Here is a 26,261-nt window from a genome sequence, read left to right as displayed (position 1 = left end):
GGTGCACAGATTTACGCTCACGCAAGCGTCGACCGATCTGAATGGCCAAAGACATAGACTCATTCAGACCAGCAGGCATAGGAAATCCCACCATGACATCCTTAAGGGCTTCAGAGAGACCCTTTCTGAAAATAGCTGCCAGCGCACATTCATTCCATTGAGTGAGCACGGACCACTTTCTAAACTTCTGACAATAAATCTCTATCTCATCCTGACCCTGACACAGAGCCAGCAAATTTTTCTCTGCCTGATCCACTGAATTAGGTTCGTCGTACAGCAATCTGAGCGCCCGAAAAAACGCATCAATATTACATAATGCAGGATCTCCTGGCGCAAGGGAAAATGCCCAGTCTTGAGGGTCGCCACGTAATAAAGAAATAATGATCTTAACTTGTTGAACTGGGTCACCAGAGGAGCGGGGTTTCAAAGCCAGAAATAGTTTACAATTATTTTTAAAATTCAAAAACTTAGCTCTATCTCCAGAAAATAACTCAGGAATAGGAATTTTAGGTTCTAACATAGGATTCTGAACCACTAAATCTTGAATGTTCTGTACTCTTATAGTGAGATTATCCATCAAAGAGGACAGACCCTGAATGTCCATGTCCACACCTGTGTTCTGAACCGCCCTGATGTAAAGGGGAAAAGAAAGACAGAACACAGTGCAAAGAAAAAAAATTGGTCTCAGAACTTCTCTTTTCCCTCTATTGAGAAGCATTAGTACTTTGGGCCTCCAGTACTGTTATGAACAGGTAATTCAGAACCACAATGGACCTTGAAGTTCAGAGCACACAAAGTGACCTGACATTTACCAAAAACATAGGACGAGCTCTGAGACGTGGAAACTCTGCTGACCGCAATCCCTAATCCTATCACACCACACTAGAGGTAGCCGTGGATTGCGCCTAACGCTCCCTATGCAACTCGGCACAGCCTGAGAAACTAACTAGCCCTGAAGATAGAAAAATAAGCCTACCTTGCCTCAGAGAAATTCCCCAAAGGAAAAGGCAGCCCCCCACATATAATGACTGTGAGTAAAGATGAAAATACAAACACAGAGATGAAATAGATTTAGCAAAGTGAGGCCCGACTTACTGAATAGACCGAGGATAGGAAAGATAGCTTTGCGGTCAACACAAAAACCTACAAACAACCACGCAGAGGGGCAAAAAGACCCTCCGCACCGACTAACGGTACGGAGGTGCTCCCTCTGCGTCTCAGAGCTTCCAGCAAGCAAGAAAAACCAATAAAGCGAGCTGGACAGAAAAAATAGCAACAAAAGTAACACAAGCAGAACTTAGCTTATGCAGGATAGACAGGCCACAGGAACGATCCAGGAGGAAGCAAGACCAATACTAGAACATTGACTGGAGGCCAGGATCAAAGCACCAGGTGGAGTTAAATAGAGCAGCACCTAACGACTTAACCTCATCACCTGAGGAAGGATACTCAGAAGCCGCAGTACCACTCTCATCCACCAAAGGAAGCTCATAGACAGAACCAGCCGAAGTACCACTCACGACCACAGGAGGGAGCTTGGCCACAGAATTCACAACACATCTTGCAGCGGCATGCTATTCCATCCGGTTTGTGTTTAGTTGGACCATCATTTATTTTTCAACAGGACAATGACCCCAAACACACCTCCAGGCTGTGTAAGGGCTATTTGACCAAGAAGGAGAGTGATGGGGTGCTACACCAGATGACCTGGCCTCCACAGTCACCAGACCTGAACCCAATGGAGATGGTTTGGGGTGAGCTGGACCGCAGAGTGAAGGCAAAAGGGCCAACAAGTGCTAAGCATCTCTGGGAACTCTTTCAAGATTGTTGGAAGACCATTCCCATTCTTGAAGTTCATCAAGAGAATGCCAAGAGTGTGCAAAGCAGTAATCAAAGCAAAAGGTGGCTACTTTGAAGAACATAGAATATAAGACATATTTTCAGTTGTTTCACACTTTTTTGTTAAGTATATAATTCCACATGTGTTAATTCATGGTTTTGATGCCTTCAGTGTGAATGTACAATTTTCATAGTCATGAAAATACAGAAAAATCTTTAAATGAGAAGGTGTGTCCAAACTTTTGGTCTGTACTGTATATGCACCTATACCACTGCACCATATTGAACAAAAATCACAGATACAAACAGAATCATTGACTAACATCATTAGTCAGGTGCTATGCGATTTTTCTTTATCGGATAGCACTCGCCCATTTTAAATGCAGATGAGTTTGAGCCCTTAAAGGAGGTTCTCTGGAGAAGACATGGATAGATGTTATTATATTGATCGGTGGGGGTCCAACCTCCGAAACCTGCACCAATCAGCAGAGCAGGGCTCTTTTATCCTCTAATATTATTTATTATTATTATTATTAATTCTACCATATTTTGCAAAATGATATTTTTTCAAGCTGTCATTATTGCTGTGACATAAAATAATTGTTTCATGAAAGAAGGAAAAATAACATACAGTGTTTGAATATATACTGGAAAAATATATATATATATATATGTACTGTGTTAGCCAGTAGATAGAAAAATATTAACGTGTTAGAGTCCTCAGTGGTTGATACCTTTTAATGGCTAACTGAAAAATGGTGACAAATAGAAAGATGAAGAGACCTGAGTAGTCTCGAAAGCTTGCAATTCATTACCATCTTTTCAATTCACTATTAAAAGTCATCAACCACTGAGGACTCTCGAATTTGAGTATATACTGTACACTTATATACATATATTTTATTTATTTTTTATATTGTGAAAAATGCCATTTTCTCTGACTGTGATTATTGCTATAAACATATGATAGCTGTGTTACAAAAGAAAGGACTAGGACTGGGAATGTCCAATAGCACCACCTTGTGGCCTGATAATGTATATGTGTAAGTAATAGGTGGCCTGCCAATATGTATTTATTATTATTATTATTATTATTATTATTCATAATAATATTCATATTCATAAATAATAGCACCACCTTGTGGCCCACCAATGTATATGAGTAAATAATAGCACCACCTTGTGGCCCACCAATATATATGAGTAAATAATAGCACCACCTTGTGGCCCACCAATATATATGAGTAAATAATAGCACCACCTTGTGGCCTGCCAATGTACAGTTATATGAAAAAGTTTGGGCACCCCTATTAATCTTAAGCTTAATATTTTATAAAAATTGTTTTTTTTTTGCAACAGCTATTTCAGTTTCATATATCTAATAACTGTTGGACACAGTAATGTTTCTGCCTTGAAATGAGGTTTATTGTACTAACAGAAAATGTGCAATCTGCATTCAAACAAAATTTGACAGGTGCATAAGTATGGGCACCCCACCAGAAAAGTGACATTAATATTTAGTATATCCTCCTTTTGCAAAAATAACAGCCTCTAGTCGCTTCCTGTAGCTTTTAATGAGTTCCCGGATCCTGATTGAAGGTATTTTTGACCATTCCTCTTTACAAAACAATTCCAGTTCAGTTAAGTTTGATGGTCGCCGAGCATGGACAGCCCTCTTCAAATGATCCCACAGATGTTCAATGATATTCAGGTCTGGGGACTGGGATGGCCATTCCAGAACAGTATAATTGTTCCTCTGCATGAATGCCTGAGTAGATTTGGAGCGGTGTTTTGGATCATTGTCTTGCTGAAAGATCCATCCCCTGCGTAACTTCAACTTTGTCACTGATTCATGAACATTATTGTCAAGAATCTGCTGAACTTTAACAAGATTCCCGGTGCCGGCTTTGGCCACACAGCCCCCAAAGCATGATGGAACCTCCACCAAATTTTACTGTGGGTAGCAAGTGTTTTTCTTGGAATGCTGTTTTTTGGCCGCCATCCATAACGCCTTTTTGTATGACCAAACAACTCAATCTTGGTTTCATCAGTCCACAGGACCTTCTTCCAAAAAGAAATTGGCTTCTCCAAATGTGCTTTTGCATACCTCAGCCGACTCTGTTTGTGGCGTGCTTGCAGAAACGGCTTCTTCCGCATCACTCTCCCATACAGCTTCTCCTTGTGCAAAGTGGTTGCATAGTTGACCGATACACAGTGACACCATCTGCAGCAAGTTGATGCTGCAGCTCTCTGGAGGTGGTCTGAGGATTGTCCTTGACTGATCTCACCATTCTTCTTCTCTGCCTTTCTGATGTTTTTCTTGGCCTGCCACTTCTGGCCTTAACAAGAACTGTACCTGTGTTCTTCCATTTCCTTACTATGTTCCTCACAGTGGAAATTGACAGGTTAAATCTCTGAGACAGCTTTTTGTATCCTTCCCCTGAACAACTATGTTGAATAATCTTTGTTTTCAGATCATTAGACAGTTGTTTTGAGGAGCCCATGATGCCACTCTTCAGAGGAGATTCAAACAGGAGAACAACTTGCAAGTGGCCACTTTAAGTAGCTTTTCTCATGATTGCATACACCTGGCTATGAAGTTCAAAGCTCAATGAGGTTAGAAAACAAAAAAAAAGTGCTTTAGTAAGTTAGTAAAAAGTAGGTAGGAGTATTGAAAACAAGAAAATGATAAAGGTGCCCATACTTATGCACCTGTCAAATTTTGTTTGAATGCAGATTGCACATTTTCTGTTAGTACAATAAACCTCATTTCTAGGCAGAAACATTACTGTGTCCAACAGTTATTAGATATATGAAACTGAAATAGCTGTTGCAAAAAAAAACAATTTTTATAAAACATTAAGCTTAAGATTAATAGGGGTGCCCAAACTTTTTCATATACCTGTATATGAGTAAATAATAGCACCACCTTGTGGCCTGCCAAAGTTGGGGTGCTGTCCTCCCGGTTTTTTTACACCTCCATAGTTTACCTTATTATGGAAGAATTTTATTGCGAGAGAGAAATCATAGTATGAAATATTATTAAATATGGAGTGGGTTGTGTTTTTTTTTTGCACACACGGGGATATATACAATAGATGCTTTTGCAAATTGCAACATTTCATTGTCATAAATGCCTAAGTCAAATTTATAACTGTTTTATTCCATGTATCACACCAGTTTTTAAGAAGTAAAACTTAATAATGGTGAGAAAAGGAAGTATGGTTTACGTTTTGGCGTGAAGTACGACATGGGATTACATTTCTACAAAAAAGTTGCATATTCTAAGAGGTATATAACAAATACATTAATCTGCTCATTCATCGAGAGATTGGATCCGATTTATGCCAGAGCAGAAATCCTTGTTCTCAGCAGCACATCGCCGGTGTAGACGTCACATGTGCTGCTGATACATGATATGTATGTGGACAGATTGCTCTACTAGTGATCGTTCCGTCCCCATCATTGTTCCTCAGCCGGTGTAAAGAGGTCGGGAAACAAGCGTGAAATGTCCATCAGAAATGTTCAGCGTGGCTTTATGGACGGTGCCGTTCAGCTAGGATTTTTGGGCGCACCCCAATATTTTTTATATCCGTTCATTAGCTTACCCGATGGTCCTTCATGTATATAGGACTGATGAATGAAACTTGGCACACAATCGTCTGATAACCGCACGCACAGGACCAGCTGCTGACAAGTGTTTGATCTTCTTACAAGAAACGTCTGTAAGTTAAAATTTTCGGTCAGTTCCTTTATACATGAATACTGCAAACATGGAAACACCGATAATCAGAAATTACGTAAAAAAACACCTAGGCTCTAGCCTGTTACTTAAAGGGAACAGGTAACTTTTTAAGAGTGCAGCTACCGGGAGAAAAACTTACTTCCTCCCAGGAGCTGCTGGCTTTCAGTCAAGGGGATGCACACGGAACTTTTACAAACAGCACCACTCATATTGCAAGCAACGACTGTAAGCCCCCTTGACTGAAAGCTAACGGCTTCTGGGAAGAAGTAAGTTAATTTTCTCCCAGTAGCCGCACTTTTGTAAGGCGGATGGGCACCAATGTAACACTATTGGCATCCTACGGCTAAGTGCACACGTTGCAGAATTGCCACGGAAATTTCCGTGGCAATTCTGCAACTCCTGCTGCGGGTAAAACGCATGCGGAATTGGCATGCGTTTTCCCGCTAAACACTAGCGTTTTGCAAGCAGAATGCTAGCGTTTTCCAAGAGATCTGTAGTATCGCTTGGAAAACTGACAGGTTGGTCACACTTGTCAAACAGTGTTTGACAAGTGTGACGAACTTTTTACTATTGATGCTGCCTATGCAGCATCAATAGTAAAAGATAGTGTTAAAAATAACTAAAACAAAAACAAATCATGATATTCTCACCTTCCGGCGTCCCTCGCAGCTTTCCCAGTTTGGTCCCAGTAATGCCTCACGGCATGACCCCAGATAATGTATGGTCTTGCGAGACCGCTAAGTCATAACAGGTCATTTTCGCAATGCATTACTGGGACCGGAGCGTCGCAAGGAGCGGGAAAGCTGTGAGGGACGCTGGAAGGTGAGAATATCATGATTTTTTATTTTAATTATTTATTTATTTTTTTTACAATTATATGGTTCCCAGGGTCTGGAGGAGAGTCTCCTCTCTTCCACCCTGGGTACCAACTGCAAATGATCCGCTTACTTCCCGCATGGAGGGCATAGCCACATGCGGGAAGTAAGCGGATCAATGCATTCCTATGTGTGCGGAATCCCCGCGATTCTGCACAAAGAATGAAGATGCTGCGTTTTTTTCCGGAATGCGATTCCGCTGCGGAAAAAAACACAACATGTGCACAAACAAGGCGGAATGCATTCTAAAAATAGGATGCTTAATGTGAGCGTTTTTATAGCGAAAAAAAAAACGCGAAAAAACATGAACGTGTGCACATAGCCAAAGAGCATCTGCAGGTAAATGGTGCCTAACATACTCTATTGACTGTATTTGGGTCCATTAAGCTTCTGAATCTACGATTCATATAACTTTAGACTGGTGGTAATTATTCAATCACGGACACCATAAATCCCCCTCTACATGTACGTTGGGGGTCATGCACATGGGCCTGGACTGGACTTGGGGATCATGCACATGGGCTCAGACTCGACTTGGGGGTCATGCACATGGGCTCAGACTCGACTTGGGGGTCATGCACATGGGCTCAGACTTGACTTCTATAGTACAGAACAGTAAAGTATAGCCTTTGTGCTCTAACATAAAACTAAACCTCGGACTCCATATTTACAAAAATATTCTCAGTTTCTTATTCTGTCGGATTAATAGGAATCTTTTTGCTTCCGCATGACATTGAGGGGGTGCAGAGGGCACAGTATTGGGCTCCAGTACATCTATGACAGCCCTGTTTTGGCTCCATACAAAACAAAGCTGTAATATATTATGTGCATGAGCCATTAGGCTTACAAGTCATGGATGTTAAGGCCTGGGGAAGTAAGAGTGGTTCCTGCTTGCCCGACAACTCTACCATCACTTATGGAGTGAAATGGTTGAGATATCACAGATGTTGGATTCTTCAAAAATTTAGCAAAATTCTAACAGTTGCAGCAACGTTTAGCAATTTTGGGAGGGACATCTATAGAGATAAGTGCCCCATTTCAGGTTGGTTGGACCTTAGGAGAGGGATGGTATCAAGAAGTAGCTGATTTTTTTTTGTCACAAACATTATGTCTAGCAATCACAGGAGGCGCCCCAGATGCTGGCCATCAAATGCCGGCCGAGGATGTTTGCACTGCCCTGGTCCGGATGCAACAAGTGCCAATGTGGATGCCAGATCAGGGTCTATCCAAAACTTTTTGCTCAACTATAGTGCCTAGCTTAGGTATTATCCCTGGTCATGTTCCAAAGGGTCATTGAAGGGTCAAATATTGATTTACAGTAGGGTGGCTACCTCCGCAAGGCGGCTCTTGCAAGACAGAATTTGGGATAGAGGTTGTACACTTTTTTCCATGGATAATTGCCAAGAACACTTCATACTGAGCACCTAAGAATTCCTTAGGAAGAGCCATTCCTCCTTCCCTCCTAGTGCATCAGTGTGAATTGAATCTTTTATAAAGAGTAAATCCAAGAGTTGGGTACTGTACTTACCCCAGGGGGCTCCCTCTGCAGAATGTGCAATGCAGTGGCCGAATTTACACTGAGATGAAGCCAGACGCTCTGCGTGAGAAGAAGCCTCTCGGAGACACTCAGAGTTGTCGGGGAGCCTCGGGGAGATGGGGAACGGGAGTTTTTTTGGTGAGGATAATCATATACAGGTTCACATATACTGCAAAGAGAGAGAGGTTCCAAGTCAGCAAATATTACTAAGTATGGTGGCTGCGTGGTCCGCATTTTACCTTGCTGCTCGAGGTTCCTACCATAAGTTCTACAGCATGTGCATGGAGTTTAACTCTTTTTTATATATTAAGATGCTTTCACATGGGACTGAGAACTGAATATCTAGATATTTTCAGCCGGGAACGAGAAACCTTTTTCCCAGAACATTTTCGCATAAATAATAAAAACAAACAGTAAATACGTCCATGATTCTTCATCTGTCAAGTTAGTATAATGTTATTTAACTGTTTCCTCACTAGACCTGGTTTGGGAATTTCTAAATATAAAGTCATGGCTGAAAGTGTTGGAAGGGAATGATTGCAGTTATTTATTACAAAGAGCGTGCAACCAAATATTAAGTTGAGAGTGCCGACAATTTTGCCCGGACCATTTTGGGGGATTTTGTGTGAAATTATGTCCAATTTGCCTTTTTTTCCTGTTTTTTTTGTGTGTCGTTCCAATACACACAAAGGAAATAATCAGGTGTGTAACAAGACGTGTAATCGCAGTAATTTTCTGGGACAAATACTTTATTTTCTGGTACAGGAAAGATATATATCTTGGTACCGTGTTAGCCATTGTTACCATCTTTTCAGTTAGCCATTAAAAGGTATCAACCACCGAGGACTCTCAATTCTAAATATTTTTCATTTTCTGGAACAATTTTAGGGGTGACAACGCTTTTGGCCATGACTGTATGTAACAAGGAGGAAAATTATAAACCAAAAAGTTATTCATATCTGGGGGGGGGGGTAAGATCCAAGCTTGTGATTTTCAATCCTTGTAGCATCCTGCCCTGAAGATGAAGAAGAGACTAAACAATTTTTTTTTAAGTTGTAATAGTTTTTTTTCCTATCAATTCATTTTTTAGAACTTTTTATTTTTGAAGGCTTAAACTTTTACAAGTTGAAGATGGTAACCCTATAAAGGAGGTGTTTAATGATGCCAACACCTGTCCGTATGCCCTAATGGGGCGTATGGGTGACACAGAGGGGGCACTCACTTAGGTATTATCTCTATGAGCTTGAGTTCTGGTGTGCTTGAGCGCTTCATTTATTACATTGATGGAGAGTCGCTAGGCATTGCCATCTTTTTCGAGTGCGTAGACCGTGTTACCGTGAGATTTTTTACTTAATTTCCAACTTTAGTGGAAGAGGTTTAATTTTTGAGAAGCTAAAAATATAATCCGTCCATACGTTGTTCCTAAATTCAGGCCCTGTGCTGCCTCTCCACCATTGCTCTGGTCAATGTTGACATCAGCATTTGTGACCGCTGCAGCTAATCACTGGGCTCATTATTGAGTTCACATTTTTAACCTAGCAGAGGCCGAAAATATTTTTTTTTCCTGGGATCAATGAACATTTCCAATAAAATAATGAAACAAACATTACTTAATGGATTTCTAGTTAGATCATCACCGCTGTCTGTGATTACTTCTATACAACCAATCAATGTCCTAATTGGTGATGCCAAAGGAAATGGCGCAAGAAGACAGAGGCCAGCGATTGGCTGCAGTGGTCACATGTAGACAACACGTGGCTGCACAGAAGTAAACAGAGACCAATGTGGAGTGTTAGGGCAACAGCACTGGAAAAACATTAGAATAATCAGGAAAGTAATGTTTGTTTGATTTTTTTTATGTCATTTTTAGTCATTAGGCAAATTTCTGTTGATCCTCTAGAAACCCATTAAAGATTAGTTTATTTTAGGCCTTTTTTTGTGTTTTCATTAATGCTTTACAAAACATTGTGTGGACATTGTTAACAAGGACCTGTATTTTGTAGGACACCAGTTGTTGCTTTATTAGTGCCATTTTGGGGTACATATAATTTCTTGATTGAATTTGGTTACGTTTTGTGTGGGGATGGAATTAATGCAATTCTGTCACTGTCTATTTGTTTTGTTTTTAATTATTACAGATATATCAACTCCCGCTTTTCTGGGAAGGATTGCTATGAGATTTTGGAGTGCGTATGTAGGGATTTTTATCCAGAAGGCCATCTGTGAGGTCAGACCCCGATGTTGGGGTGAGGCCGTGATCACAATCTCGCGTCTAGTTCATACCAAAGGTTTTGGATGGGGTTGAGGTCCAGGCTCTGTGCGGCCAGTCATGTACCTCACCAGACTCCTCCAACCATGGCATTTATGGACCTTGTGCACTGGGCCCAGCCATGGGGAAAAGAAAAGGGCCTTCCCAAAACTGTTCCCATCCTAGTGGAAGATTAATTTTCCACAATGTCTTGTGCTTGGGGCATTAAGATTTCCCATCACAGGAACTAAGTTGCCAAGGCCAACCCTTGAAAAACAAGCCCATAGCGTTATCCTCCTCCACCAAACTGTACAGCGGGCACAATGTAGTCAGATGGGTAACGTTCTCCTGGCGTTCATCAAACCCACACTCGTCCATCCAGTTGCTAGAGAGAGAAGTGTGATCCGTCATCGCATAGAACACATTTCCTCCAGAGTCCAGTGGTGGCTTTACAGCCTTACACCACTCCATCTAACTCTTGGCATTGTGCTTGGTGATGTAAGGCTGCATGCAGCTTCTTGGCCATGTGCCACAAACTTTGAGATGCAATTCGGAGAACCACTTTTGCTGACAGTATGAGAGAAAGGAAGCTATACCTGGTGATTGAGTGTTTTCTATATTCTGCATCTCATTTATAAATTATAGATTGACTCTACGAGTTCCCGACAGAAACTCAGGGCAGCTATTTACTGAGCAGAAATATATGAAAGAATTGTGATGTATAGAATTAGCCTGAAAATAGGCAGTGATCTCCAAAACAAAGTAGATTAATATATGGATAATAAAAATCGTGATGGAATTCTAGTCCCCCCCGCTGTGCCGCAGCAGTGACGTGAACGCGGATGATCGTACAACCCAACTACAAGCACATTAATATGATACCGTACCTTGTAGCACTGGGTTCGGATGTGCTGTCCATTCCGGTAATCCCAGCCTGACCCCCTCCTTCGTACACGATGCTTGTTCTGAATTTAGAGACAGGATTAGAGAGTCACGTTACAATGAAAGCAGTAAGATTAATACTTCCAAGTTGAACTTTGGTAAAACCTCAGGAATATTGTGCGGTGAGTAAACTCCTTATTACTCAGCAGTGGAATATCGGAACTGCGGGATAGTCATTACGTCTGTACATTGTTACGAAGTAACGACTCTTACGTTATCGTCTGGCCGCTATAGAGGACAGCACATGTTAGAAGTAACGAACAACAACGGAATATGTCCCACTTACCTTCTGCCTTCCTTCGGGACACAGAGTCCTGAATCTTTCTCGCCCTGTTTTTCCCACCCCTATGGGCGTTCTCTGAGTGACTAACCCTCAGGGTGTTGCAAGGTGTATACGCAGCTCCTCCACTCAATCTTTCCACTTCTCCTCCCCTCCTCGGCTTTCTCAGTATCTCACGCTGCCACTTCTCTCCACATGCCTGCTCTGCAGAGACTTGTGAAACAAGTCGAGCTTTTGGGATTCCTTTTTGTAATCTTGCCTGAAGAAGGAGCCACTGTGCTCCGAAAGCTTGCAAACATATTATTTTCTGGTTAGCCAATAAAGGTATCACTCTTAGAATACTTTTGTTATCATTGGGCAGAAAAGTATTCACATCGATTTATCTGGCTAACACGGTACCACGATACAATTTGTTATTGTACATCGGGATTCCAGAAAGAAACGTTCGGTGGTTATGACAGATCCCTTCACATTGGGCTTCGTATCGCAAACCACTAACGGATTATAGATTGTGCATTTATGCAGAATGAGGTTTTCCCTGTGAAAAGCAAAGTAAAGGAGACGGATACATTTCATCCCATTGTATACAGATTGCCTAGTTCAGCGTTAAGTCATGCAAGTCAGATCTTAGCCATGGCAAAACTAGATACTCCTGGGGCCCCAATGTAAATTCTCGAACACCCAACTATCACTGGTCTTAATAGTATTAATCCTCTCGGCCAAATATGACCTTATTGGCCTTCGCTGGTGTGATGAACGTCAAGGATCCACACCTCGCAACCCCACCTGATGTCAATATTACGTCAGAGGGATAATATGGTAAGGCCTCCTGACTTGTAGCAACGTGACGTTCCGCACACCCTGGGGACACGTAAGGTCAGCTTGGCACAGTTTTACACAGACACCCCCATCATCCAACACTGCCTGAAATCTCTGACTAGACGTGACTAGAATAGACAAAACTACCACGTCTTGGGTCAGCTCCCCGGGACTTGTCTCCTGGCTTCCATCTGACCCAACAGCCACTTGGTCAGAAGGGGAGAATCCGTCGGACCCCCGGTGCTACCACTGCGCATGACAGCAGCCACAGTCGCTGCAACCGTATGTAGTGCCCGCTTCTCCTCTGCTTCCGCCCAAGTTGCTGGTCCAGACTGACTAACCTGGCCCTCTGACATGCTGGTTGTGGAGGAACCCTGCAATGAGGCCTACCTCTCCTTGGACCACCCCACCCTCCATTTCATGCTCCCCCTCCGCAGCTGTCTGCCCCATCTGTCCCCTCTGTCACAACCTCACAGGACAAACTGTTCCAGTCAGCCTGCTGGCCATACTCGGAGGCATTATCACAGCTGGCTTGATTAATCTCATCCCCCAAGGGGAGTGGGACACAGTACATCACCCACCCCCAAATCCCCATCAGTAGGCACATTATTCAAATTGACACCAACAGGGATGGACATTATGTTTTGGTCTGGAGGATCAGGCATTGGGGTTTCAGTGGCCACATAGTGGGACACTAGCCACCCCAATACAAGTACACCTTGGCGACGGGCAGCGCCGGTTCAATGCCTCCAATCCCAGAAACAACAAGAGTTTTCCTTGGTACCAAATTCTGTAGGGACACCAGCTCAGGCCGCACAAGAGTCATCTCAGGGCTGGTGTCTCGCAGTCCCATGGCAATGTCCTGGCCTATTGTGATGGGCTGAAGGTTGTCAAGGGACCTCCCACCACCCCCATCCACACACACACACAAAACAGTGGACAGTTTCTTGGATGGGTCCTTCTGGACATGGGGACACATGGCTTTGAAGTGTCCTGACTGTCTGCAGAGGTGAAACAGTCGAAGTTCCCCCATTGACGTGAATAGGGAAGCATGGGCAGTTGCCCCCTAGTATCTTGGGAGCAGGGACAGCAGGCACCGTGTTCATCTTACTCTCTCTCCAGCCGGCAAGTTTCTTGGCCTCTGGAGTCCTGTTATTGGAGTACTGGTTGGCAAGTGTCGCTGTTGCAGAGGCCCCCTTTGGCTTCCAGTCATGGAGGTACTGCTGGAGGTCCTCCGGGCAGTTCCACAAAAACTGCTCAGTTGCGATGAGCTCCTTCAGCTGCTGGACAGTGGTGAGCTCCAGTCCCGTGGTCCATTGTTCAACATTACTCTCAGTAAGGCTCGCATGTGATCGGCCCAGCTATCTGCAGGACCCCACTGCATATACCAAAGTTTCTTCCTGTATGTCTCAGGTCAAGTTGTACTGCCAGACGAGAGCCTGCTTGATGTCCTCATAGCTAAGAGTGGTCTCGTTGGGCAGGTCAAAGATTTCCAGGGCCTTACGCCTGTGGCAAGGGGTTAAGAACCAGACCCACTGGTCTTCAGGCAGATGGTACTGATGGCAAGTTTTCTCAAATGCCAGCAAAAAAGTGTCCAAGTCCCCTCCTTGGTCCAGTAGATGGAAGTACTCCACATGTAGCTTCAGGATCTGGATCTCAGGGAACTCGCGACAGGCTGGGGTCTGCAGCTTGAGTTGGAGCTGAAGCGTTTGTTGCTTGTGCTTGTACACTCGCTGATGTTCTGCATCTTCCACTGCCTCGCGGCGTTCTGCCGCTGCTATGAGGGTCTCGTAGGTGGCTTTGTCTCCAGCCCGGAGACTGGCCAGGGCAGCTTGCAGGAGGTCATCTGAGACTGCCTGGCTGGGGGGGATGGGCAGATGGAGAGCAGCCCACTAGTGCAGAGGTCCCCAACTCCAGTCCTCAAGGCCCACCAACAGGTCATGTTTTCAGGATTTCCTTTGCATTGCACAGGTGATGCAATTATTACCTGGGCAAGACTAAGGAAATCCTGAAAACATGACATGTTGGTGGGCCTTGAGGACTGGAGCTGGGGACCCCTGCACTAGTGGACTGATGGCGCCTGCGTACTGCAGTACTTTGCTCTACCCTCAACAGGGCAGACAAAGTACGCCTGCGCTGGAGCCGTGGCAAGAAGACAAGAAGAGGATGTCATCGAATGAAGAAGGGAGGTCCTGGACCCGGATCGCGACGCCCATCGGACCGGACCGTAGCGGGACTGCCCCTGGGTGAGTATAATCTAACCTTTATTTCTTATCTTTCAGGTTACATCGGGGGCTTATCTACAGCATTACAGAATACTGTAAATAAGCCCCTGATGCCGGTGGCTTAGCTCAGATACGATTTTTAGGTGACAGAGTCCCTTTAAGAACCCAGTGGCAGAAAGCTACTACTGGTAGTCTTTAGTGTCTGGGAGTATGGGTCACACACACTATTATCTTGATTCCACCGTGCTGCCACCACTTTTGATGAACGTGAAGCATCCACACCTCACTACCCCACCTGACATCAATATTACGTCAGCGGGATCACAGGTAAGGCCTCCCCACTTGTACCAACATGTCGTTCCTCACCCCTGGGGACACGTAAGGTCAGCTTGGCACAGACACCCCCTGTCCACGTGGGCCCAGGGAGGCACGGGGAGTGAGAAAAGGTGGCACACGCAATCACTGACGTGGCACCACACTCACCCACAATCTTGAAAGGCTGAGCACCAGTGAAACAGAACCTTATCAGCCTGGTAGGACTGTCATCAGTTCCTCGATCGATATACGCCTAATCCGTTAACAGGGTTACATCGGGCCAGAAACCTGCCCTCATTAGCATGTGAGATTAGACTGAGAAACGGACGTTTGGATTCGTGGATCGAGAAGACGGACAGCCCAAGATTAAATTATATATTTATATAAATTATATATTTAATCGCCTTAAGAGCACAGTAGACAATACACTCTATATACGATGGTTACACATATACAATGGTCATATATGCAAATACAATAGTGGTAGGACAAAAGATGTAAGCAGAACAGATGGTCATTTACCAGTTAGTTGAAAAGCGTGGCTGGTGGGGGAGGGGCTGCCACATGGGAGGCTTGTGGTCCCCTTTGTGTGTGACTTCTCACATGATGTGTCCTCAGGACCTCCCAGAGAAAAAGCAAGGGGATATGCTTCACACAAGCATTTAACCTTCTGGGTCACTTACCTCCTGCCCTCTGGGCTGAACCTAAACCTACTCTTCATTACAACATTTCCATCAATTTGCTGCTGCAAGATGTAAGACTTTTATCTAAATTTTTAAAAATGTTACGTATCATTCAGAGCACCTGGTGAGTTGCTCTCCAACCCTTCTCTCCATGTTAAAGAAAGCAGCAAGAAGGGAGAGACAGATCTCTACAATATGGACAGGGTAGAAAGCTTGTACAGTCTCATGGAGAGCAGATAAAACTGGCTATAGACAAAAATGAAAGCATATGAAGGCGTAATAAGTGCTGAATAAGAGTTGTGCTGACATGTATGAGCTAATGAAGTAGCTGTACTCTGGACACACAGAGTTCACAATCCAGCCAATATTACTGGGAGTCAAAGTGGGCAATACTTAAAAATATTTGTGTCCTTTTGAAAATGGAGCAAGGAGAGAGGCTCCTATTGCAGGGGGACATGGCTGAGCTGCTAAGACAGAGAATCTTTTAGATGTTACTTGTGTTATCAATATGAGAAACTATTAGAACATTAAAGGGGTTATCAGGTTTCAATCAAAATTTGGACAATCTAAACTTGCTTCAATATAACAAAATTAGCAGTAGTTACACTTACTAGCGATGAGCGAGTGTAGTTGTTGCTCCGGTGACCTCCGAGTATTTATGACTGCTCGGAGATTTAGTTTTCATCACGGCAGCTGAATGATTTACAGCTACTAGACAGATTGATTACATGTGGGGATTCCCTAGCAACCAGGCAGCCCCCACATGTACTCAGCCTGGCTAGGAGCTGTAAATCATTCAGCTGCCGCAATGAAAATTAAATCTCCGAGCAGTCATAAATACTCGGAGGTCACCGGAGCAACGAGTACACTCGCTCATCACTAGTATTTACCTACTATTACCCTTGCCATTTTAGTGCCATCCCTACACTGCTCCCTATCAGTATTTGTTGACAGGGCCTCAATGTTGATGTCCTATCTACAGCACACGTGACCACTGCAGCCAATCCCTCAGCTTAGCCGTAATGTGCTAGTTCATCATCTTTGAGCCCAGTGATTGGCTGTCGTAGTTATGTGCTGTAGATAGGAAATCAGCGCTGCAACCTTTCAAAAACACCAGTAAGGCTAAGTGAAATTTTCACGGCAATTCTACAACTCCTGCCGTGGGTATATCGCATGCTGCAGAGGCCGCCGGAAGGTGAGAATATCACGATTTTTTATTTTAATTCTTTTTTTTTTTTTTTTTTTACAATTATATGGTGCCCAGTCCGTGGAGGAGAGTCTCCTCTCCTCCACCCTGGGTTCCAACCGCACATGATCCGCTTACTTCCCGCATGGTGAGCATAGCCACATGCGTGAAGTAAGCGGATCAATGCATTCCTATGTGTGCGGAATCCCCGCGATTCCGCACAAAGAATGAACATGCTCTGTTTTTGTCCGGAATGCGATTCTGCCGCAGAAAAAAAACGCAGCACGTGCACAAAAACTGCGGATTGCATTTTAATAATAGGATGCTTAATGGATGCGTTTTTTTTTCACAGTTTTATCGCGTTTTTATAGTGGAAAAACCACGAAAAAAAATGCGAAAAATCCGGAACGTGTGCACACAGCCTAAATAGTAGCGAAGAGGCAGCAGTGGAGAGGCGAGGACAGCAGCAGGTTATGCTTATTTTATTATGTTAAAGCAAAAGCATCTTGGGCCGTAATTTGTTCATGAAACTGGACTACGGGTTTTGTATCCACTTCACAAAATCCAGCAGACGAGTTCATTATGCTGTAGAGGACACTGGTCCATTATACTGTACTGGGGATATAGTAGGGGCTTCATCCTTTTTTTTTTGGGGGGGGGGCATCCTACTGTATGGGGGCCATTAAAGTGGTATTGTATAAGTGAAAACAAAGAGGAGCTTCAGTGGGTCACTATTTCTAATGCACATGTCCATCTCACTGTGATTGTACCTACGTCTCGTGACCCTCACCACATTATTTATATATATTTGGTGGGGGTCAAGTTGGACTATAGCTTTGGGGCGCCATTATTCTTATATACGCCACATAAAGAGCCCCGAGTCCTTAGGTTCCAGTAAAGTTTATAAATCAGCCTTCTATTCCTTAAATTCATGAAGCCTCAGGTTTGGATCTTCAGTGGAATGTCGTACCCGCTAAACTCTGTGGGAAATCCTGGCAGCGTCCGAGCTTCATTTTGGGAGTATAAAATATCAGTTCTATAAAATCGGTAGATAGTCTCCCCGCCCGTACTCCTCAGCCTTATAGGACGTCACATTCCTTTCTTAAAGCGACTGAATAAACAAACCCATTGACGTTCACATGTGAGTCACGCACCATCACACGCCCAGACACATCGAATTTAGCCTGAGGGGTAACAAAAAGGATTTTTATTGTGGTCAGCATTTTATGGAAGATTTACAGTACAGATCTGTAATACACAATATGGAGGACTCCGAGTGATGCAATGTATGACTTTCCATTTTTCATTTGGGTAATAAGACTACGTTCCCATGATGAATATTTCATGAGTTTTTGATGTTACAGATTTTATGCACTTATTTGGAAAATTATTTTACTTGGATTTTTGACGCTGTGTTTTTTTGTCTATTTTTGTTATGTCATGTTTTAAATAAAGCTGCTTTTTTTTTTTTTTTTTATAGTTCCTGGGTTTTGGCTCTGACAAAATTTTATTGACAGTCATTTTCGGATTACGTGCATTTTTTTACCTGCTGATTTTCCGCATCTAATGCTATTCTATGGGGAAAATCTGCACATAAAACGCAGATTGACAGAAAGGTTGGTACATTATTCAATTATCTAATTATTTCTGAGGCTTCTAACCCATTACATAAAAGGTCTTTAGGGAGTAGTTATTTAAAAGGGTTATTTAGCCACGAAAAAAAAACGAAAAAAAAAACCACGCAGTTTGAACAAGCATGGCACTGCTGCAGCCAAATCACTGCTTGATGCATTGCCTTTCATCACAGCTACAGTTAACGATTGGCTGCAGTGGTCAAGTCCACTGAGATGCTGCAGAAAGGTCGAAGACCTGCCTGGGACCCTACAGCATTGGAGCAGGATCAGTATAGATCAGTAAGGTGGCTTTTATATTCATTATAGATTTTTATTAGATTTAACAATAGAAACGGCATACATTGGTAAATAAGTCTATTAGACCCAATGAGACTGGTGTACTTACTTTGAAAATATATGTAAATATTATAATAAATAGCTGTAGACTTCTTTGTGACAGTTTCCCTACCTAATATTATAATAAGCATATTATGGGTCCAGCCCTGTCTGCTTATGTGTATTTTAGGATTGCATGACTATATCGGACATGGGTTTTCAAAGAAAAGTACCCCAGCCTCATCAGGTTCAACAATGTATGTAGTAATTATTGTGAAATTTGGTGGCAGATCCACTTTACATGTAATTCAGAGCTACACAATCCCTTCATATGTAAAAGACCTTAGTATTGTCAAGTATGATTACGTATGGTTGTCTCTGAGCATGTATATAACAAAATCTCCACTCTCACGTACAGCGGGTTTTTCTTTAGTATGCTCTTATCTAGGTTATTGGCCACTTCTGCAGTCTAGCAGCGGTAGCCGAGCACGTGCAGTGCTTCCAAGCGCTGTTCTAAAGCTGGCCAGTCTCTATGGAGCACACAATTCGGCCAGATTCTGTCCCTCTGCACTCCGCCAATGATGCCATTGCTTGGAGCATGGAAAAGTGCAAAGTCAGAGCCAGCAGTGCTGTTTGAACTGTCAATCTTCAGTGAGATTTAATAGAACAACCCTTGAAGCAAAAACAAAAGGAGAAAAACACTTTTACTTCATGCCTAGAGCCGACCATAACTCGTTTTATTTTCTTAAATGCTCTTCGATTCTCTGCGCCATCCACTGGCCCCTCAGGCTCTACAGCAGGTATTCTTATCAGAAATTTCTGTACAGCTTATACTAAAAGGGAATTCAATGTTCAGCGCTTCAAAGAAGAAAAGAGCACAGACGTGTGCAATCCTCCTGTAATTGCAGTTTATCAGTTGTGGAAAAAAATGGTGTTTATTAACACTGTATATAATGGATGGGGGCAGCACGGTGGTCTTGCAGCACTTAAAATCAAATCCCACTAAGAACAACATGTGCAAGGAGTTTGTCTGGGATTTCGCAGGGTTCTTATTTCCTCCCTCGCCAAAGTTTAAGGCTATGTGCACACGTAGGAAAAGTGGTGCAGAATTTTCTGCACAAAATCCGCATCTGCTGGCAGAATCCGCAGCCGCGGATTTGCCACGGTTTTTATGCGGATTGGCTGCGGAATAGATGCAGATTTTTACCACTGCGGATTTCTATCATGGAGGGTTGCAGAAACGCTGCAGATCCGCACAAAAGTGACATGCACTTTTAAATCCGCATTTTTCCCATTGATTTACATTGTACTGTAAATCACAGTGCGGATTTGCAGCGTTTCTGTGCGCAAAAATCCGCATCGTGTGCACATAGCCAAAGTGTTAGGGAATATAGCAATAATATATTTGTACATTACTTGGGCCTGTGACTCAAACTAATTGCAGCTTAATAGAACCACTTCTCAAGGATAAAAATAACAGTATCTTACCGCCCCCGAGCTTCCCTGGCCTGCAGCTACTGTTACCGCCCCCGAGCTTCCCTGGCCTGCAGCTACTGTTACCGCCCCTGAGCTTCCCTGGCCTGCAGCTACTGTTACCGCCCCTGAGCTTCCCCGGCCTGCAGCTACTGTTACCGCCCCTGAGCTTCCCCGGCCTGCAGCTACTGTTACCGCCCCTGAGCTTCCCTGGCCAGCAGCTACTGTTACCGCCCCTGAGCTTCCCTGGCCTGCAGCTACTGTTACCGCCCCTGAGCTTCCCTGGCCAGCAGCTGTTACCGCCCCCGAGCTTCTCTGGCCAGCAGCTACTGTTACCGCCCCTGAGCTTCTCTGGCCAGCAGCTACTGTTACCACCCCTGAGCTTCCCTGGCCAGCAGCTGTTACCGCCCCTGAGCTTCCCTGGCCAGCAGCTACTGTTACCGCCCCTGAGCTTCTCTGGCCAGCAGCTACTGTTACCGCCCCTGAGCTTCCCTGGCCAGCAGCTGTTACCGCCCCCGAGCTTCTCTGGCCAGCAGCTACTGTTACCGCCCCCGAGCTTCCCTGGCCTGCAGCTACTGTTACCGCCCCTGAGCTTCCCTGGCCAGCAGCTGTTACCGCCCCCGAGCTTCTCTGGCCAGCAGCTACTGTTACCGCCCCTGAGCTTCCCTGGCCTGCAGCTACTGTTACCACCCCTGAGCTTCCCTGGCCAGCAGCTGTTACCGCCCCTGAGCTTCCCTGGCCTGCAGCTACTGTTACCGCCCCTGAGGTTCCATGGCCAGCAGCTACTGTTACCGCCCCTGAGCTTCCCTGGCCAGCAGCTACTGTTACCGCCCCTGAGCTTCCCTGGCCTGCAGCTACTGTTACCGCCCCTGAGGTTCCATGGCCAGCAGCTACTGTTACCGCCCCTGAGCTTCCCTGGCCTGCAGCTACTGTTACCACCTTTGAGCTTCCATGGCCTGCAGCTACTGTTACCACCCCTGAGCTTCCCCGGCCTGCAGCTACTGTTACCGCCCCTGAGCTTCCCCAGCCTGCAGCTACTGTTACCGCCCCTGAGCTTCCCTGGCCAGCAGCTACTGTTACCGCCCCTGAGCTTCGCTGGCCTGCAGCTACTGTTACCGCCCCTGGAGGTTCCATGGCCATTGAACACAGGGAATAATGCAGTGTGAGAGGAACCCAATAGGCATGTGAATGGAAGGTGGGATAACCGTGTGATCAGAGTACAGAATGTCACAAGTTTGAGATAGACACCAGGGGAGGATTGGATGCGAGCCATGACAAGAGCCACAGAACGGGTGCCTAAACGCAACGTGATAGCACCCTTAGGCTATGTTCCCACAATGAGCATTTGATGTTGCAGAGTTACTGCACCCATTGAGATAGGTTACTTGTATTTTTTTTTTTTGCAGCTCAGTTCCTATTCCTATGCGTCAGGTGTATGGCAACACCGGCCTTTAACTAATGCACTTAGAGCTACATAAAGTTGTAATAACCAGGCTTCAGAAAACGTAGGACATATGGAGGATATAAATGTACTGGGAGATTTTAATTTTCACTACTGACTGGCATATAAGTGGTCAGACAAAATCAATAGGCACCTTCCCCTCCTTGTCATTCCATTACCTTATCATGGCTGCCCTTACGCCCATCTCTGGCATCAAGCTGCTGTTACCTTGAATGAATATGCCGATTTATTAGGGTGTGTTCAGAGTTTTCTTTCTGCTGAATTTTGGGAGTAGAAACACTAGAAAACTTTTCAGAAAGAAAAAAAAAAAAACCCTCAGTGCGAACACCCCCCTTAAAACTTTGTAAAATTAACGAACTTACTGGTTAATATCTTCCTCCCTCAATCTCAGCAGGGAGAAAGTAAAGAAAAAAACAAATGCCCAAAACAGGTCATCTCTCAAAATGACTTTATTGTCTACTAAATTAACGGATATAAAAAAATACATTTATTTTGTGCAAAAGAAAAAAAAAAAAGAAAAAAGTAAATATAGGAAAATATTTATATACTATATCTGAAAAACTCTTCTGTTCATTCACCACTGTCCAGCCACACCGAGTGTCCTGGTTAAAGCTCTATAGGTTCCATTAGCACACAGTTCACACACCATTCACTCCATACACGCACCTCAAGACCAATGCGAGATCACCCAACATGACATACACAGCGATCTAATTCTGCACGTTACACTCTATGGTGATCGCCACGTTGTAGAGGATCGCCCGTCCACCGAGCCGCAGTCCGGGTGAGGCCGCGCTCACTTCCCTGCTCTTCTCACTGAGTATTTGCCTTTCTGCAGTTGTGAAACATAGATCTTTGTTTTGCTGCTGTCTCCTCGCCTCAGCCAGACTTCTCCTGTGCTGACTGCTGTGATCACCGCCCTGCAGACATGACACGTTGGGATCAAAAAGAGGAATGCAAAAAGACCACAACAAACCTGGGGGTGTAGCAACACTTTACCGTATTAAAAAAAAAAAAAAAAAAAATACAAAATTATACATACCGTATTTTTCACTTTGTAAGACGCACTTTATTTCCCCCAAATTTGGGGGGGAAAATGGGGGTGCGTCTTACAAAGTGGATATACCGTTACAGGCTGGGATGAGGGGTGTCCGCTGCCGCAGTTGTCCGCCACCGCTGCCCAGGGTAATGCTGGAGGCTCCGATGCTGTGGAGGGGGGGGGGGGTCTGGCAACATTTTGTGAAACGCCAGAGCCCCCCGGCAGTTCGCCTATGCTTTCCTGTGTGATGGACTCCAGGAAAATGGCCGCCGGAATCTCGGGAGATGAGATTTCAGCGCTGAGATCTCATCTCTCAAGATCTTGGTCCCAAGAACTCCATCTGCGCATGCGCCGCCTCCCGGCAGCCATTTTCCCGAAGTCCACAGCACAGGAAAGCATGGACGAACTGCCGGGGGCTCTGGCGACACCCCTGCAGCACAGGAGCCCCCCCCGCAGCACAGGAGTCCCCCTACAGACCCCCTCATCCCAGCCTGCAGCAATGTTCCACTCCTGCCTCCAGCAACGACCCTGATCCACCGCAGCCACAATCCCTGGTAAGCAATAAGACGCATGGATTATAAGAAGCCTCACCAATTTATTAAAAAAAGTTTTTTTTCCTATTTTTCTTCTCAAAATTTGGGGTGCGTCTTATAATCCGGAGCGTCTTACAAAGCGAAAAATACTGCTAATGAGACTGCTGAAAAACCATCTGTACTGAACAGGAAGTGTCTAAACTTTTGTTTAATTTCTATATTAATCTAGATATTCTTTAAAAATATAATTTTTAAACAGAAAAATCTGTTTTAAAGAAAATGACCTGGTGGCAGGTTTCTTTTAACTGCCCGTTGCTGTCTTGTGCTTTATGGAGCCTTTAATTTCTCACAAACTGTTAAAGACTTTCTATTAGGCGTGAACGTAAAATAAAAACACAAAAACAGCCTGCATCAAGAAACCGCTTCCTTACTGTGAAGGTGGTTCATCTTTCATGTCAAGTATAATGGCTTCTCCCTTGGTAAAGCTCTCTCCTTCATAATAGAGGCAGCCGTCTTCACAACGAGCACTAAAATGTTGTTTTTCGACTTTTCCTCCTAAAATGACCAAGAAAAAAATAAATACTTTAATAGAAGCAAAATACATAAAAAGTAAAAACTGCTTAAAAGCAGTAAAGAGGGATCACCTTATATTCTAAAATGTTGGGATTGTCTGGCCCCATCACAACAGTGAACGCGACATTTATACATTGTGCTCACTACGTTCCATTGTGTTGCAGCAAAATCATCAAGTTCTACTATAGTTCTCAAAGTACAACATTGGCTTTCTGTGCCACAAATACAGGGAATTTACTAAGGCTTCCTCTGCCAGCCAACGCAATACATATGGGAAGGGAGTATACACCGGGGTCAGCGAGGGTCCTGTCCTAATCCACCCCACACAGATACCATCAGTCATTCACAAACTCTTGGTACTCTCAGGGTTAATGAACATGGTGCACATTTGTTGCACAAGTTCTTGGAATTGTATTTTCATCACAAAACACCCCATTCAGATAAAAAAAAAAAAAAAGAACCAGTCATAGAAATTTCTTCAACACAAACTTGGGAGATCACCTTTAGGTTTGCACCTAGTTTGTCCCTAAATTTTATATTATATCCACTTTTTTCTCAGGTGCCGTTAATTTATTTATTTATTTTTTATCTTCTTTGCTACACAAGATTTAGGCTGCGTTCCCACAATGAGTTTTTGACACCAGGCATTTTTTAAATAATGCAAGTAACCTGTCTGACTTAATGCCCAAGTTAAGACATATATCTATAATATAACGCTGGGAGCATCACTCTGTCCGCTCCTTTATAGACTGCGCAAGCGCCGGCGCAGTCTGGGCCTCACAGAGTGACGCTCCCAGGAGATCGTGGTATGCGTAAACACTGAACGCACACCGCGATCTCCACCGGAGAGGCAGGGACGCGCCAGGAGGGCAAGTATCGGCTATATTCACCTGGCTCTGATCCAGCGCTGCGTGCGGCTCCGTCTCCCGGGTCCTCTGCTGTGACGTTCACAGTTCAGAGGGCGCGATGATGCGCTTAATGCGCGCCGCCCTCTGACTGAACAGTCACAGCCAGAGCACCTGGAAGAAGCGGCAGGCAGCGCTGGATCAGGGCCAGGTGAATATAGCAAGTGTCGGGGGCCTGAGCTAGCGGCGATACCAGCACCTGACCCCCACAGCGCACTGGTGTCCCCGCCTGCGACGATAGGCGAGTATGGTAATATACAGGTCCTTCTCAAAAAATTAGCATATAGTGTTAAATTTCATTATTTACCATAATGTAATGATTACAATTAAACTTTCATATATTATAGATTCATTATCCACCAACTGAAATTTGTCAGGTCTTTTATTGTTTTAATACTGATGATTTTGGCATACAACTCCTGATAACCCAAAAAACCTGTCTCAATAAATTAGCATATCAAGAAAAGGTTCTCTAAACGACCTATTACCCTAATCTTCTGAATCAACTAATTAACTCTAAACACATGCAAAAGATACCTGAGGCTTTTATAAACTCCCTGCCTGGTTCATTACTCAAAACCCCCATCATGGGTAAGACTAGCGACCTGACAGATGTCAAGAAGGCCATCATTGACACCCTCAAGCAAGAGGGTAAGACCCAGAAAGAAATTTCTCAACAAATAGGCTGTTCCCAGAGTGCTGTATCAAGGCACCTCAATGGTAAGTCTGTTGGAAGGAAACAATGTGGCAGAAAACGCTGTACAACGAGAAGAGGAGACCGGACCCTGAGGAAGATTGTGGAGAAGGACCGATTCCAGACCTTGGGGAACCTGAGGAAGCAGTGGACTGAGTCTGGTGTGGAAACATCCAGAGCCACCGTGCACAGGCGTGTGCAGGAAATGGGCTACAGGTGCCGCATTCCCCAGGTAAAGCCACTTTTGAACCATAAACAGCGGCAGAGGCGCCTGACCTGGGCTACAGAGAAGCAGCACTGGACTGTTGCTAAGTGGTCCCAAGTACTTTTTTCTGATGAAAGCAAATTTTGCATGTCATTCGGAAATCAAGGTGCCAGAGTCTGGAGGAAGACTGGGGAGAAGGAAATGCCAAAATGCCTGAAGTCCAGTGTCAAGTACCCACAGTCAGTGATGGTGTGGGGTGCCATGTCAGCTGCTGGTGTTGGTCCACTGTGTTTCATCAAGGGCAGGGTCAATGCAGCTAGCTATCAGGAGATTTTGGAGCACTTCATGCTTCCATCGGCTGAAATGCTTTATGGAGATGAAGATTTCATTTTTCAGCACGACCTGGCACCTGCTCACAGTGCCAAAACCACTGGTAAATGGTTTACTGACCATGGTATTACTGTGCTCAATTGGCCTGCCAACTCTCCTGACCTGAACCCCATAGAGAATCTGTGGGATATTGTGAAGAGAAAGTTGAGAGACGCAAGACCCAACACTCTGGATGAGCTTAAGGCCGCTATTGAAGCATCCTGGGCCTCCATAACATCTCAGCAGTGTCACAGGCTGATTGCCTCCATGCCACGCCGCATTGAAGCAGTCATTTCTGCCAAAGGATTCCTGACCAAGTATTGAGTGCATAACTGAACATTATTATTTGTTGTTTTTTTTGTTTG

The 26,261-nt window shown here is 44.3% G+C and overlaps 2 protein-coding genes across 2 annotated transcripts in view; both read right to left on the bottom strand.

Moving 5' to 3' along the window:
• RIN1 (Ras and Rab interactor 1) overlaps positions 1 to 11,595 on the bottom strand; it is a 33,374-nt gene extending 21,779 nt beyond the window's left edge. The window contains exons 1-4 of the mRNA XM_069740309.1: positions 11,473 to 11,595; positions 11,132 to 11,209; positions 7,988 to 8,165; positions 5,448 to 5,562 (exon numbers count right to left, since the gene is read on the bottom strand). Coding sequence (XP_069596410.1) covers positions 5,448 to 5,562; positions 7,988 to 8,165; positions 11,132 to 11,163 — 325 coding nt within the window. The 5' untranslated portion in view covers positions 11,164 to 11,209; positions 11,473 to 11,595. The remainder of the gene's footprint in view (positions 1 to 5,447; positions 5,563 to 7,987; positions 8,166 to 11,131; positions 11,210 to 11,472) is intronic.
• A 10,414-nt stretch (positions 11,596 to 22,009) lies between these two features.
• Positions 22,010 to 26,261, bottom strand: part of BRMS1 (BRMS1 transcriptional repressor and anoikis regulator) — a 27,082-nt gene continuing 22,830 nt past the window's right edge. Inside the window, exons 10-11 of the mRNA XM_069740274.1 lie at positions 23,582 to 23,705; positions 22,010 to 22,498 (exon numbers count right to left, since the gene is read on the bottom strand). Coding sequence (XP_069596375.1) covers positions 22,375 to 22,498; positions 23,582 to 23,705 — 248 coding nt within the window. The 3' untranslated portion in view covers positions 22,010 to 22,374. The remainder of the gene's footprint in view (positions 22,499 to 23,581; positions 23,706 to 26,261) is intronic.

Source organism: Ranitomeya imitator, chromosome 9 (genome assembly GCF_032444005.1).
Source record: "Ranitomeya imitator isolate aRanImi1 chromosome 9, aRanImi1.pri, whole genome shotgun sequence".
NCBI lineage: Eukaryota > Metazoa > Chordata > Amphibia > Anura > Dendrobatidae > Ranitomeya > Ranitomeya imitator.
Note: the sequence above shows the minus strand (reverse complement) of the source record. Positions and strands in the feature narration are given on the sequence as shown.